Here is a 15696-nt window from a genome sequence, read left to right as displayed (position 1 = left end):
ACAGATGTGGCAGCGGCAGAAGCTCTGTTTAGCAGGCCATTATCCGGGATGGCTAAGCTCCGCTAGCTAAAAGTTACTTCCCATTACTTTTGCTTTCCAGTTTTAGAAGCCAAACTGACTGAGGAGTGGGACGGTTCGTTTGAATGGAGGAGGTGTTGAGTGAGCAACACGCAGAAGCTCGCCTACAGTTTCGTTTCCATTCACGACGTGTTCACTGATCGCCACGAGTGTACTGCATATACGCAAAGACACAGACAATCTTCAGAAATGATCTTTTGCCACCGGAGCTTGGAAATTAATGAGAATAGCTGGCCATTGCCTGAAAGGAACTTCTTTCGCATCAACATTTCGGGTTTTGGCTGTTTGGTACCAGCCATTGATGATAATGGCCAGCCATTATCAGTTCTTCCTTGCGGTTCGGGTTTTGGCAGTAACATATATATTTTAAACACTTATTTTTGTTTTTAAGAATTTGATCTTTTCAATTAAGGCTTTTTTGGGGCTTTGTTTTATTAATGTTATTTTGTTTGTCTTTTTTTCGGGGTGGGGGGAATGCTGAAATATTGCTGCTAGGATCCAGAAATACCATTTTCACATATTGAAACTTGCTATCGGCTAGCCTTATGCCAGCCTGCCACTGTCAATATATTCTGTTTCCCTTGGTTACAAGCTTAGTATACTCTGTGTTTTTGGCTAAATGAGCTTTTTATCCTATTGTAATATTTTCACTTAATGGATGTCACAAATTCTACTACTTTATGTATAGAGACAAGTCCACTCAAATTTATTCTGACCTTTTTATAAAGCCAGGTAATGGAGTCTGTTCCTTTGCTTCTCAGGAAGGAATTGACTTTGCTTTATGTGTCAGACCTCATTAGTTGCAACCTCTCCATCATGCCTTATTTTCCATTCTTGAGTTCTATTCCTTTAGAGACTCAACCTATAAAGACATTTATGGAGAGACATTATTATCTAACCCAATCGCAAATGTTTCCGATGTTTTATTTTGCCATACCTTTGGGGATCACATAGTTTCTTAGTCTGTTTCATCACTTAGATTTATTACAATATGAATTACAACTTTTTTTTTTAAATAAAGGACCTAGTAAAGTCTTCTTTCTATTGCTTATCAGATCCAAACTCCTTACCCAAAACCTGTGAACACTTAGTGTGTCCCTATGTTTTTAGCCTCATCTTCAGCCCTCTTGTCTCATAAGTTTCTTCTCACCTTTTTACCACCACCTGACTAGATCACTTTCTTCTCCTTTCCTTGCCAATCCTTGTTCTTAACTATGAAAATCTGGTCTAGAACTCTTCAAGGAATATTCCTTGATTATCAAATTCTGCCTGATTCTATTCTCTCTTAAGCTTTTGTTCTTTCGGCACTTAATGTATTCAGTTTGTATTATATCAGTTTGCACTTGTTAACTTGTGTTGCTCTGTAAAAGCGTTTCAATTATTTCATGTGTATGTATTCTGTCTCTTGAACTAGATTGTAAGCTCCTTGAGAGCAGGGACCATGTCTTTTTTTTTGTATTATCTGGACAGTGCCCAGTACAGTGCTCTGCACATAGTAGGTGCTCAATAAATGTTGTTGACTGACTGACCAGCTAGTGTGTTTAAATAATAACTAAGTCAAGTTATTTACCTATAATCTATCAATCTTGTTTTAGTTTTGAAAGCTGATTTTATGTGGTTTGGTTCTTTTAAGAAACATTTTATCTAAAGTGTAAGATCTATGTTTTGTTTTTACTTTTTAAGAAATGCAAACAGATCGCACAGAGTAAAGAAGATGATGATGTAATAGTGAATAAACCTCATGTTTCGGATGAAGAGGAAGAAGAACCTCCTTTTTATCATCATCCCTTTAAACTCAGTGAACCCAAACCCATTTTTTTCAATCTGAATGTGAGTATTAGCATTTATGGTTTGATGAAACAGAACTTATGGAACTATTTAAATAAAACTCAAATGGAATTTAGTTTTTTAATTTATGAATTAAATACTGTGAGAAATAATGAACAAAATCATTTTCAGACTGTTGAATATCTACTGAGTTTTAATTAAGAAATACATTATTTTCTAGATTGCTGCAGCAAAGCCAACTCCACCAAAAAGCCAGGTAACATTAACAAAAGAATTTCCTGTGTCATCTGGATCTCAACACCGAAAGAAAGAAGCAGATAGTGTTTATGGAGAGTGGGTTCCTGTAGAGAAAAATGGTGAAGAAAACAAAGATGATGATAATGTTTTCAGCAGCACTTTACCCTCTGAGGTAAGTAAGAGAAATATTATGTATTTTTCTTTTTTTATACCTGAATCTGCCATTTTATTGTTATTTTATATCTGATTTGGATTCTGTTTCACTCTTCTTAGGGCCGGGGTAAACGGCAGGGCCGGGTTAAACGACAGATGAAACAACCCGCAGCTTCTCATTTGACAGTAACTCGATGCAATTCACTTTGTGGAACCAAGCCACAAAGTGAAAAGCATCGAATTGCAGAGAACAGTGTTGTCACATCCCTACCCAACATTGGGCCCTCCTTGCACTTGTGGGAAGGTAGCCCGAGGTACAACTATTTAGCTTCCCGTTTTGCTTCAAGGCTCTATAGCTCTAGATTTTGGTGGTAGCAAATTTACTGGGTGGAGGGATTGAGCAGAGAGAGGCATATCAGGTTCAACACAAGACGTGGAATGGAAAGGTCTTTGTAGGCCGATGTGAGCATCTTGGATACTTAGCCCATTGCCCTTAAATAATGGTTTCTTACTATTTCTCTGGGTTGTCAGATAGCCTTTATTTTAATCATTTTCCCTTCCCTGTGCTACCTTGGCCCTTTTGAATTCTTGTGTTTAACTTAATGCTCAGCCTTGGTGTACTCCATTTCCCTTCTCCTTCCCCTCTTTGCTACTATTAAAAGTTGGAGAAGTGGAACACCTTGAAATTTTCACGAGGCTATAGTTGCATCTTGTCAAAATGACGCAGTAATAACGCCAAGTGTCAAAACAACCCCAGTAAAATGCCGCCTGATTAAATATGTGCTGCTGAATACAGTGCACATGAAAACAGCAAGACTGTATATATATGTAAATATATATATATATATCTGTATCTTTGTATGTATCTCTGTATCTGTACCTTTGCTGTATCTTTTAATAAACAGTTTACTTTTATTTAACTTGTTGTGCAAAATCACGCTTGGGGGATCTGGGAGGGTGGAGACTTTTAGTAGAGGGTGGTGGGGGTTTTAAATACCATAGACTAGTCATCACCTCTTGCCTTTGGTTTCCAGAGCCCAGACATTTGTCCAAGGACTGGATTAGATTATTGGTGCCCTTACAATGTGGGACTTCTTCCCCTTCCTTTTCTTGCATTTCTGGGATATGTAGGTCAGAGAGACCTGTACTCTACACCTTGAGGTTCCCTTTATTGGCCATATCGTCATCTTCCACTAAACATCCCCAATATTACAAATAAACAAATCCTGTTTATAAAACCAGAAAGTGAACAGAACCCAAATCAGAAATTTTTTTGATAGTATTTTTTTTCCCCTGAGCTATTCACAGGTGACATTTTCACTGCTTTTTTTTTTTTTTTTTTTGGACCTGCGGCATTTTAAAAGAGCAAATTCTATACAATGAAGCTGGCTGGACATGATAACTGGCCAGTGCGACTTACAGTCACTGGTGATGATCTTTGTTTACATGGGGTTCAACAATTGAAGCAAGTTACGCCATCGCCGGTTGAGGGGAGGGTGGCTGGTTTGTCCACTGTTTTAGTGAAACAAGTTGAGGAGCTCAGTTGCTAATCCCTAAATCGGGCTACCTGCACATTGACCAGGGAAAGGATAACTGATAGTTGCAACTGACTTAAGTCTTGTCGCTGACTATAAACCATTGATAAGGGCTGAACAGACTTACTTAGAAATTCTGATACATACGCAGTTAGTCATTTCTTGCAGAGTAAGCATTTAACAAAGAGTTGGAAAAAAGCCAGCGAGGTTATGTGAGAAAAGTTTTCCAACAGAATGAAGCCCTATAAAATTGCAAAATTCCAAGGGGTTTTCCCAAGAAAATAAATGGCCATAACTATTTTAACTTCAGTTGAAAGTGGGGAAGGTAATTAGTGAATCCTGATGACTTTCTTTTTTGACTGAGAATTTATATGCATGTATGTATATTTATTTGAAATTCACTATTCTGCCAATTTTAGTCTTAACACTGACCGGGGGCTGCCTTAGCCTTGTTTGTCATCAAAAGTGGTTGACAAATTTTAATTAAACGTTGGGAAGAGTTATTCCAAAGAAATCTCGGGGAAAACGTGGGTATTCAAATTTTATAATAAGTAAAGGGAGTGTTTTATTAAAGCAGGAGGAAGAAAGGTTCTGTTCAGAGGGCAGAATAAATGAAGCAGATTCCTCCTATGGGAGGATATATACAACTATTTGATGTCAGAACTCTTAAGCTAGTTTCTTAGAAGAGTAGACTCAATACATAGGTTAACTTTAATTTTAAAACAATCCCAAAATTTTAGGAGGAAAAGGGACAGGATTTTGTTTTGGCCTCAGGTTTCTATACTTGTATGTAGCAATAATATTAAACACCTGGAGGAAATGTTCACATTGTAAAATGTTGAGTTCCGGTTATTTAACTGTGTCTTGTATTTGTAAGATTAATAATGTTCTATATACCAATGTTTGTGGAATACTACTGGTGAAATTTTATGAAAGCATTGACCCTTTTCCATCAGGGGTTGAAATAAAGCCTTCATAGAGTAAAGGAAAGTTCTTTAACAGTTCTTTTAAAGCAAATATTTTAACTGAATAGTATTTAAAGTTTTTTTTTTACCTTTTTCATTTTTAAAAATACAAGTGGATTTTGTGGTTCTTTAGTGTTGAGCATAAAACATTTAGGCAAAGGTCACAGATTTGATCCCACCAATTGTCTTGCATGTGAGTGCTCTTTGACATTAAGTATGAGTGGATGGATCAACATAAATCCATCTTATGGAATATCAACTCATCAGATTGTGTGCCCCACTGCCATAGCATAAGAAGTAGTAAGCCATTCTCAGTAAGGAGTGGTTATAGAATTTTGACTATATTTTTGTGAATTTGATTTATAAGCAATGAAATAAATGTTGGAAAACTAATATTTAAAAAAATGTCCTTGGGGGCATTAATTCTTGGTAATAAATGTTAGCAAAGGCTTATTGGGTAGGCGATTTAAATGTAATCTTTGACATAAAACTTCCTTGGGTTTATTATCCATCGTAAACGTTTAGAAGTCCAGAAGTAGCTCTCCATGAGGGTCTAGTGATTGCTTACATGTGAAGATAATTTTTGTCTCAGGCTGTGTGCTTCGTTTTTATTACTGAAGAATATTTTCACATCCCAATGGAGCTAAAAATCTCTTAAAGTTTAGAAGTTCTAAATTCATAAAGTTTAGGAAAGCTAAATTCTTGGGTCAAGATGAAAATTTCAACTGGAAGTTAAACACATAGTTCCTAGCAGTGCTGGAATGTAACAGCCTTGTTACTCATTCTCTCCTTAGGTTCTCCTAGGTGATTAACACTGAATTTCCTTAAACCATTTAATGGGTTATCTATTTATTTTTCTGTTATATTTCATTTAGATCAAGTGTATAAGTTAACTAATAGTTGCACTAGATTATTTTCTATACTACAAAAAGACTCATAATTCACCTTTTAAAATGAAGCAAATCCATTAACAACTCAGGCATTCTATATTTAGTGTGGCTTTTGTTTTTGAAGCAGTCGTTTTCATTTCTATATGAGTCTTTGTATTTCATTAATTTTTGTGAAATGTTTTAAAATAATGTTTTATGTATCAGTCAGATGCTTTTTCTTTACTTCCATTATAATTAAAATCATTCTTTTATACTATCTTAATTCGAGATACCTGTAGTTACCTGTGTAGAAAATAATTTTCATGTTAGGAGCTATTTTAATTATCTGATTAACTTCCTTATAATTCTCTTTAGCTCTTTTGTAGCCTTTCCTTGTCTTTTTAAGAATTATTGAAGTTACTTCTTTCTATGTAAATAGTTGGGTTAACAAAAGGAGGAGTAAATTGACTTAGAAGGCTTTTTTTTTAAATGAGGAAGATACAGAAGGTACACAATTACAGCTTAGGCCCTGTAATGCATGTTGCATGGTACTATTTACTTTATGTATTTTATTATTCCTGATACCTTTTTAGGTTATAGAAGAAAAAGTAATCTGTGTTGATGAAGTAGAAAGATAAATAACTTGGACAGGTTTTTATTAAAGTGAGAAGTATTCAGGTCAGGACACTCTTTTATGTAGATTTCACCCTTAAGAACAAGTCCTAGGGAAAAAGAAATTTAAGCATTTCCCCGAATTGTGATATCTGGAGTATTATTATTACACAATCATAGTTATATAGATATACTTCCAAGTCTAGTGTATCAGTGGAAACAAGGCTTGTTGATGACAACTTGATAATAGGGATTTAAGATTTTTTTTCCCTCTAGTTTTTAGAAGGGATTTTTTAGCATCATTTTGGTACCTTTCACACATTCCTGTTTCTGAGCAACATTAAAAGATGTTTAAGGCTCTAAAGCTCCATTATGTAGTATAGTACACGTAGTCCAATGTAGTAGTCAACAGCCACTGAAACATCAGTTCCTTAATTGTACTAGCCACATTTCAAGTGCTCATTAGCTAGCTGTAGAATATTCTATTGAACCGATGCTGCTATAAAGGGTAGCAGTGATATTTTGAGTGTTTAATACTGATACATACATTTGGCCTAATCCTTGCATATTAATGCTTTGGGGATTATAGTTGGCTTTTTATGCATTGTATATCCTGAGTTACCTTGAAATCCTGGAAATAATGCTTTTAGATGCAAACTCTTGAGGATCCTTAAGAAATTAAGATAATCCTGATTCATGCTATTTTGAGCATATCTCTTCATAATAAAAAGGAACAAATATGAAATTAGTCCAATTATTATTTGGTAATAAAATTTTGACATGAACTTGCAGCTCACTTGGTAAGCCTGTTGAATAAATGAGGTTGTGTTACCTTAGGAAAAAACTAGTAATTTTATCTAAAGTAAATTTATATTAAGCATGAAGGTTGCTATATTCAAATTATTTTCAGAGATATGAATTTAACAAAATATTACTGAGATTTGAAAGAAGTGTCATTGTGGGGATAAAATGATGACGCATTAGGTTACCTGCTTCTACAATAAAGGCTTAAAGAGAAAAAAGTATGAAGATATAAAATGTCTTCAGAAGGATGAATTTACAGATAGGTATATTTATTTGCTTTACAGTTGGGAAGAATTAATTTTATTTTGGAAAAGGAGTTTTCAGAGCCATCTTAACTACATTTTTATGGCTTATATTTGGACATTAGGGATCAGGGCTTGGGAATGGTTGGTAGATACATTTTTCCCCAGTATTTCCTCTTGAGTTTAGACTTGGGAATAAAAATGTATTACTTATACCTAACCCCCTAACACATAGATTTATAGACTACTGTGGAACCCAAAATAATTCTGACAAGGTTATTGAACAGTATTTGAGATGTATTTGGTGGGCCTTTAAAAAGTACATCAATAATCCTGAGAGTTTTAGGAAACATCTACGGTAGGCTAAAGGAACATAAATTCTGACCAGGAAGTTCCAGCGGTCAGAATTACAATAGAAGTGAAAGGCGAACATACTAAGTTTTTAGTGTTTAGTGTGTTTCAGTCTGATTTTGCTTAGGTGATTTCTTACAGGCCCCGGAAATATTCTAATTAGTTTGGATAATTTACTAAGTTGACTAAGACATTAAGATCTTTCACTCATGAAATCTGTAAATAGTCTAATAAACAATTACAGAATGCAGTTTAATTTTGCTTTCATTTTAAGAAGACATACAAGAATCTATCCTTTGTAAGAAAAAAATTAATTTTGCTAAAGAAATATTAGGTGATTTAGCAAGATAACTAGGAATGATGGAGTGATGAATGATAAAGGGCTTCTGAAGTTAGGGAAAGGAAGTAGTAATCCTTATGCATGACAGAATTATTCAGTCATATACCCTTCTCTACTATATAGGTCTTGTTTTGAAAAGTATTTTATATGCAGCACATAGTCAAATTACAGGTAGCCTTTACTTAGCTTTTTAAATAAATCCTTAGCTGTTAACTCATTTTACTGACTGCCTTATATTTGTCATACCCAAGCAGTACTTATTAATCATTCTTTGTATATGAATACAGGGAAACCTTCCCATGTCAGATGAGCTTTTTCCAAAAACGAATTCTCTTGGGTGAAATAACTAAAAAATAGGTATTAATGGGTTGTTGTATCGCAGGAAAACAAGTATTAAAAATTGGTGAGTTGGTACAGATCAACCTGAGCTCTTAATGTTAGAACAAAAAGCATCAGATACTCACTTGATGAGTTTCTTCCTTCTGTGGTTGAGCCTTCCACAAATCTGACAGTGGGGATTTGTTCTAAAGGGTACCTTTAAGAATTTTCCTGGACATTATGAAACATTTTTAAAAGTTAAATCATAAAGTCATCTCTGCTTAGCATAAGGTTTTTACAGGTAGAAGATGAGCTTTGATAGGGAGAACCTAAGACGTTTCAAACATAACCTTAAGTGTTTTAATCCCACAGAAATATATTAACTTTGGTCATAAATGTATATAAATTAAAAACAAAAGATTCATTTACATAATGAATATATCCTTTGAAGAAATTAAGTTCAAGACCCAAAGTATATGAAAACTGCAAGAAGGTTAAAAGGTCTGCAGATGAGTAAAGACCATTGACGCAATAGTGGTTTTCTGCTTGCTATTCAAGAACTATATTGCTTCTGAAGGTTATGCTGATGAGTAAAATAAAAACTGCTAATGAGTATAAAATTAATAGTTTAAAAATAGTTTTAAAAATTCTTAGTGAAAGCTAGAGATAATTTTAAGTTCTTCATGGAACTTTCTCTGATTATATTTTGATACAGGAAATATGGCATCATATTTTTGGATTGAGTTCAACAGCTGCCTCTTTCTAATACTTTGTAACTTACCTTAAACAATCCTCGTCTACTTTCCAAGGTTACTTTACCTGTTTGAGTCTTCTACCTACTTTACATGATTATTAATACATACAAGACTATTTTGTTTTTCACATGTAGAAACTAAAGATTTGAGCACTTTTCAGAATTTAGGGGGTCTGTCGTAATTTGAGATAATTATCTGTGTTTTCTTTCTTAGCCTGTGGACATCTCGACAGCAATGAGTGAGCGGGCACTTGCTCAGAAAAGACTCAGTGAGAATGCATTTGACCTTGAAGCCATGAGCATGTTAAATCGAGCTCAGGAACGGGTATGTAGCAATTTTAATGTCTTAAGTGAGAATTTCATTAACTAGATTGTTGTGACATAAGCAAAATCTGTGGCGTGCTGTTGAAATGTAGGTCCTTACCTTGAAAATCCAAGGAAATAAATCATTTGTTAATTAGCTAGCTTATTTTAAATGAACAATTTGGGGTCTGGTCATTCAGTAAATGTTTACTGTGTACTATATGACAGGAACTGTTTCTTGAGAGAATAAAATAGAAAAAATTTCCTGCCCTCACAGTTTATAATCTCGTGTATAAAAATAGCTAATTGCTCTTAACAGCCCTGTGAAATGTAGGTAGTATAGTGATGCCCAAAGTCATAAAACCTAGTAAGTTGGGGAGCTAGGATTCAAACCTAGTCAGTCTAAGTCAGAATCTATGCTTTTAACAATGGGCAGCAAGAAAGCGATTTTATACAGAGGGTGCTAAAAAAGTGTGTACATATGACTTGTGTTCATCTCTTGTTATCGGTGTATATTGAGTAGAGTGGTACCTCGGTTTTCGAACATAATCCATTCCGGAAGACCGAGTTCTGAAACGTTCGAAAACCACAGTGTGGTTCCCCATAGAAAGCAATGCAAAATGCGTTCCAGACCTTTAAAATCAACCCCTAAAACTGCAAATTAAGAATAAATTTTACTATCTAATGATACCATAGATGTATAACATTTACGGCATTCGTAAACCGAAATGTTTGTCAACGGAGATGTTCGAAAACCGAGATACCACTGTATTACTAGTTTAATAGTTTTTTCTTTTCTTAAAATGTGTATACGTTTTTTTGGCACCCCCCGCCCCAGTATATTCGAATGAACAATTTTTTGTATTACTACTTAAGCATGTATCTTGCATTTATTCTGGATTTATAATACTTCAAAGGAAGTAATTAAAAACTGGCTGTCATGACGTTAGAATGCATTTATATGAGATATGTAAGCAGGAGGGCAGGTATCCTTTGCCATATGAGCTCTTTATGTGTGTGGTATTTTGAAGAATGAGTATGGTAGCTATGCTTTTTAGTTAGAAGAGGTACAGCTCAAATCATGTTAATAATGGGACTCACTGAATGTTATCAAACTTATTTGGAATGTTTAGGAAAACAATGTTAAATATGTATAAATTCACTATGTGGTCTTAAAAAGTGGATATTTAAGCCATTTTTTTTTTAGCCTTTTCAGGAACTAAATAACCATTTTTAGTGAATTAAATTGTTAATATACCAAGGGCATTTTAACTAGATAAGTAATTTTACTTAGTTAATTGATGCATCTTCTTGTCTTCAGATTGATGCCTGGGCTCAGCTGAACTCTATTCCTGGCCAGTTCACAGGAAGTACAGGAGTACAGGTTCTGACACAAGAACAGTTGGCCAATACTGGTGCCCAAGCCTGGATTAAAAAGGTACACAACATAATGCACATAGAAAAGTGTTCAAGTTGAAAGCTAAAATTTTTTAGAAAGTATTTTATTAAAAATGCACAAAGAAGCCACTGACTCTAACCCAAGTTGATGAGTAAATTTGCTATGTGTATATACTCCAGGATGGACACTGAAGGTGGACCCGGATTCGTGAGACTATTGCCAATGTATAAATATGGCTCAGGAGCCACTCAGTTTATATCCTGAGGTTATTTTTATTACTGCTGCTACTGCTCTTTTGGGGGGTGGTTTTTTAAACTGTGTTTTGAAATGCTAACAGTGTATCTTAGGTATTGTTCAGAATATTCCACAGTTCCTGTTTGACTACTAATCTCATGATTTCAAAGCAGTGGTTCTCAAATTTTTCTCATCATGGGATACTTTGTTTCAGGTTTAGTTTTGGTGGATCACTGCCCCCAAGAGCCCTCTACCACCCTAATTTTCCACTGCTGTTCCTCTGCCCTTCTTTCCCCTTCCTTAGTGCCTGCGCCCTCCTGTAAGCCTCCTTGGTCCCTGTTCCTCACCCTTCTTGTGATCTTCAGGCCCAGGTCCTTGTGGTTGGCAGCTGTTGGTTACAGCAAGTGGTCGGGAGGCCCCAGTATTAGCACTGCATGCGGTGATTTTGCCATGGGACTGGACGGCTGGGGGAGGACGGCTGGAGCGTGGGGTGCGCAGTGTTGAAGGGTGAAGAGGGTGGGATGGGGATGGAGAATACTATCTGTGGACCACCATTTAGGCCCTGGTGGCCTTTGGTGATCCACAGGCTTAATTTGAGAACCACTGATCTCATGAAAAAACAGGATATATGAGACCTAAATTCAAGGGAGAGGATGGACGCCTCGTGCTGCGAAGATATAGGTGCTCCTGGTTTCAGATTCCTGCAATGAGACCTATGAACTCCACCTACGGCTGCCTCGTTGTTGGGGGAGTCTTAGGTGGTTAAGAAGGGCTTCCTGAAGAAATGCATTCTGGTGAAGGGATGTGGCCTGGTTGGATGGGTGATTGGAAATTTGTTTCAGGAGTACTGGCAGCATAGCAGTGCTGAAACTGGGAGGCTCCGTGGTCTAATGGATTGGGAAGGTTTCTTTATCTGCCGTACTCCTGACTCCTTTTGTGATCATGGGCAAGTAATTACTTGGAATTTCAGTCTTCAAGTGTCATGTGAAGACAAGTCCTCATTCATGCCTTTCAGGGTGGTAATGTGATGGGTACCTGTAGAGAATTGCCATGAGTGCCAGTGGATGGGCGGAATTTCTGAAAAATGAGATTTTGGTTGCTTTGGACCTTTTAATCTCATAACATTTATTTCACTTTTTGATAGCATTATCTCTGGTGATCCTCTTATTAACAGGTTAATAGGAAACATTATATATTCTCACTTTGCCTGCCATTTTTTGGGGGAAATAGTTGCACTCCAATATGTGTATAGTGAGTACACAGATTCATTAAAAAATTATAACTTACCTAATTTACTAGGGGTTGGTATTGGAAAAAAAGATGAGAATCCAGCAAAATATTTTTCAGTCTGAATTAATTCTGGACTAATATTACTACAGTATTTCAAGTATGAAAGTGATTTGAATAGTATTTGAAAATTGCTTTCATCTCATTGAGAATTATAAATGTACATTTAAGTTTTAATTCTTTAATACTATTAAAGAATTTGTATATAAATTCTATATATTCTTATATATTTAATATGTATATTAAATCTTGAAGCTGAGTACTCAGTATTTCAGGAACTTAGACTTGAAGCTTATATGGGTGTTTAGGCACATAATAGTCATGTACATTACTAAGAAACTTCAATGTGATTCCATTGCAAAATTTTGGTACTGATCCATAATGCTTCTAAATATACTTCTAAAATTCATGTTAACTTTTAAAAAAGTGAATCTTTTACAGATTCAGTTGGTTCCCTGTAAACTTTTTCCCTTAAATTATTTCCAGTCTTAACAGTTTATAGATTTTTAAATAACCTATATCATTTTAAATGTAAATAATGTAAATCATTTTGATAAATTATCATGAGATAGATGTGTTCATCTGACCAAATTTTAAAATAATTACTGAAGAAAGCTGTGTTTTTAGGAAAACTTAATTTGTATGATACTGAAGAATATTTGCTACTAATACCATTATTAAGGAAAGACATTTTATAAAAATGAGCTAGGACATGTGGAAAAGTTATTAAGAAAACATCATTTATCTTCACTGTCAAATATCACAAAACTATCTACTTATGTTTAGAAAACTTTTTCAAATGATCATTTGGCTTTTTCTTGCCTTGCTGTAGCCCAACGCCCTCTCTATATGTTAAAAACCACATAGAATGCCAACATTCTCCTTATTCTTTAAGTTTGTTGCAGTATATTCTTAGATGAAAAAGGAGAGTTTTATTATTTTTTGTCACTAAAACATTTTTACATGGTTATTGATTGAAAAGAACCGTTATATTTTGGAATGGAATGATTTGGAGATGACCTGATGAATATGGCTTACTATTGTAGTCTCAGATTAGTCATCTTTTTGGTGAACTTTATACACACTGGGGTAAAGAAACAGATGAAGATATTAGAGAATGGAAACAAAATTGGAAACCTGGGTTTTTTTGGATTTGTATTACACTCTGCACAGTTGCCCTTTTTTTTAGGAGTGTTTCCTGGAAAAGAGGGGCGGATGAACCTGGAAGTAAGTAAAAGTCATTCTAGGTGTGTAGCAACAAGGCAGTTAATACCCAAGCATCAGCTAACTTTTCTCTTTATACATCAACACTGCATGGCCTGCACCAAATAAGGAACTGAACCAGGGGTATGTTTTTACCTCCACAGCTGCCTCCTTCCATCAGAGCACCTTCTTGAACTTAATGTCTAGTCACATAAATCATTGGCATGTTTTCTCCCTAGCATATAGTTAAAACGCTGGGGGAAAATAATATTACACAGTTTTACTGTGTGAAAACAAGATTTAAAAAATTTAGTATTATCAATACAGGAAAATGACTAGTGTATACTATTTCTAGATTTACCAAAATTTTTTATCCCCTTTGTTGATAAGTAATGACCTCTGCTATACATTTACTAGAGAATGTAAATCTAAAATTTAGTAACAAGGGGAAATAATCATTTGGAGATTTATGTCATAAATTTTTTTAAAAATAGCCAGAAAGATCAACAGTAGAATTCAGTAGTTTGTTACATGTACACGGATGCCCTTTAAAAAAAGGCATCACATTATTTCTTTGTGTGGAAACAATTGACTGTTGACCATGCTAATGTATACAGCTGTGCATCTTATGACATTAAGTGCTTTGCTGCTTTGATGGAAATTATGGTTCAGTGGGTTGGATACAAGAGAGATGACTGTTCACAGAATAACCTGTGAACTTTCACCCCTCTGTATGGAAACTTGTTTCAGGGCCAAATCCTTGTAGCTGTCTTCTTGCCCCGGTCAGTGCCAGCCCTACTATTCACAACACTGCTGCTACCGAGGCCTAGGTATGTAAACGTTTAAGGAGTTTTTTAAGTCTTTTAACATCAGCTAGGTTTTAAAAGAATTCAAATTCAGTTTGGTATAATTACAGGGTGTTTTCTGTGATTGCCTTCCATTTTCTTAACTGTGTAAATTTATTTTAAGAGCTATCTTTTGGCTTCATAGGGATTTTCTCAGTAAAATATTTATACTTGCTTCATGGTAGAATGGGGAGGAACACTTTGGATGTTAACAGTACGCTTTTTCATTGTCCATACTATTCCTAAATGATTTCTGGGCTTTATTCATTAACTAGGTACACCTGGGACAATTAATATTATTGACTGTTTTAACATTGCCTTCTTTTTATTTTGCAAGCTAAGAAGAGATACCAGTGAACCTAAATAGTGGACGAAAACAGGAGTGTTCTAATTTTTTTTTTTTGGAGGGGGGCACGAGGGCCACTGTTTTAAAACTGCTATTTATTGCCTTATTTGACTTTGAAAATATTATGTTAATGTGAAAAACAATTAGAACATACACATTACAGTATGTATATAAGAAGCATTTAAATTTAATTGCTATAACAGATCTAGAAGTAAAATGAGATTTCTTTTTTTAAAGTGATACTGATTTGCAGTCAAATTCTAACTGTAAAATGGGGACATTTTACCTTTTTTTTCTTTGGATAGGATCAGTTCTTAAGAGCAGCCCCAGTAACTGGAGGAATGGGAGCCGTTTTGATGAGAAAAATGGGCTGGCGAGAAGGAGAAGGATTAGGAAAAAACAAAGAAGGAAATAAGGAACCTATCCTAGTTGATTTTAAAACAGACCGAAAAGGTAACAAGTTTTTATGGGAATATTTATTATATCTCCTTTAACATTTAGGGTTTCATTACCGTCATACATTCTTTTGGTATCAGTGGTCCTGAACTGGAGGTACTTCTGGTATATGTACAGCTATTTGTTAGGGAAAAAAGTTTAACCCGTTTTCAGCAACTCTAATATAAATATAGATGGAAACACTAATTTGAGCTTTGAAAAGGCAACCTCTGTTACGTTAGTTGCTAAATATTATGGAAGTATGCATATATATTTGTATGATTAAAATTTTAACTAGATTTCATATTTAGAAAGTGGAATTTCCATTGTGTTTTCTCTTGACAAGGAATACATTCTTATCCTTCTAGGATTTGATTGTTTTTTCTTTCTCAGATACTTTATTCCACATAGTCCCTATATTTCCTAGTAGAGTGCTATTTTGTCTTCACCTTCCTTATAAACCCTTTTTACACATCCCTCTTTTCAAGCTCAGTAATTTGAGTTCTGTTGGGTTGGGAAGTAGATCACCTACTGACAACAGTGTTACCTCTTCACATTGCCCTGTGTTTGGAGCTTATATCTACCTGTATTTCGCTAC

The 15696-nt window shown here is 35.0% G+C and overlaps 1 protein-coding gene across 8 annotated transcripts in view; it reads left to right on the top strand.

Moving 5' to 3' along the window:
- The window catches only part of SON (SON DNA and RNA binding protein), a 31816-nt gene that overhangs the window by 12925 nt on the left and 3195 nt on the right, over nt 1-15696 (top strand). For 2 of the 8 annotated variants that reach the window (XR_012493996.1, XR_012493993.1), the window contains exons 5-10: nt 1762-1908; nt 2087-2275; nt 9261-9371; nt 10671-10787; nt 14223-14302; nt 14969-15116. Coding sequence is in view for 5 of the 8 variants with exons in the window: in XM_074325754.1 (XP_074181855.1) it covers nt 1762-1908; nt 2087-2275; nt 9261-9371; nt 10671-10787; nt 14969-15116 (712 nt within the window). In the remaining 3 variants the exon portion in view is untranslated. Of the gene's footprint in view, nt 1-100; nt 1607-1761; nt 1909-2086; nt 2276-2376; nt 3172-9260; nt 9372-10670; nt 10788-11286; nt 14303-14968; nt 15117-15696 lie in introns of those variants that run through there. The other 6 variants (XM_074325754.1, XM_074325758.1, XR_012493997.1 and 3 more) reach the window with 5 other exon arrangements.

Source organism: Rhinolophus sinicus, linkage group LG01 (genome assembly GCF_036562045.2).
Source record: "Rhinolophus sinicus isolate RSC01 linkage group LG01, ASM3656204v1, whole genome shotgun sequence".
In the NCBI taxonomy this organism is placed as follows: Eukaryota; Metazoa; Chordata; class Mammalia; order Chiroptera; family Rhinolophidae; genus Rhinolophus; species Rhinolophus sinicus.
Note: the sequence above shows the minus strand (reverse complement) of the source record. Positions and strands in the feature narration are given on the sequence as shown.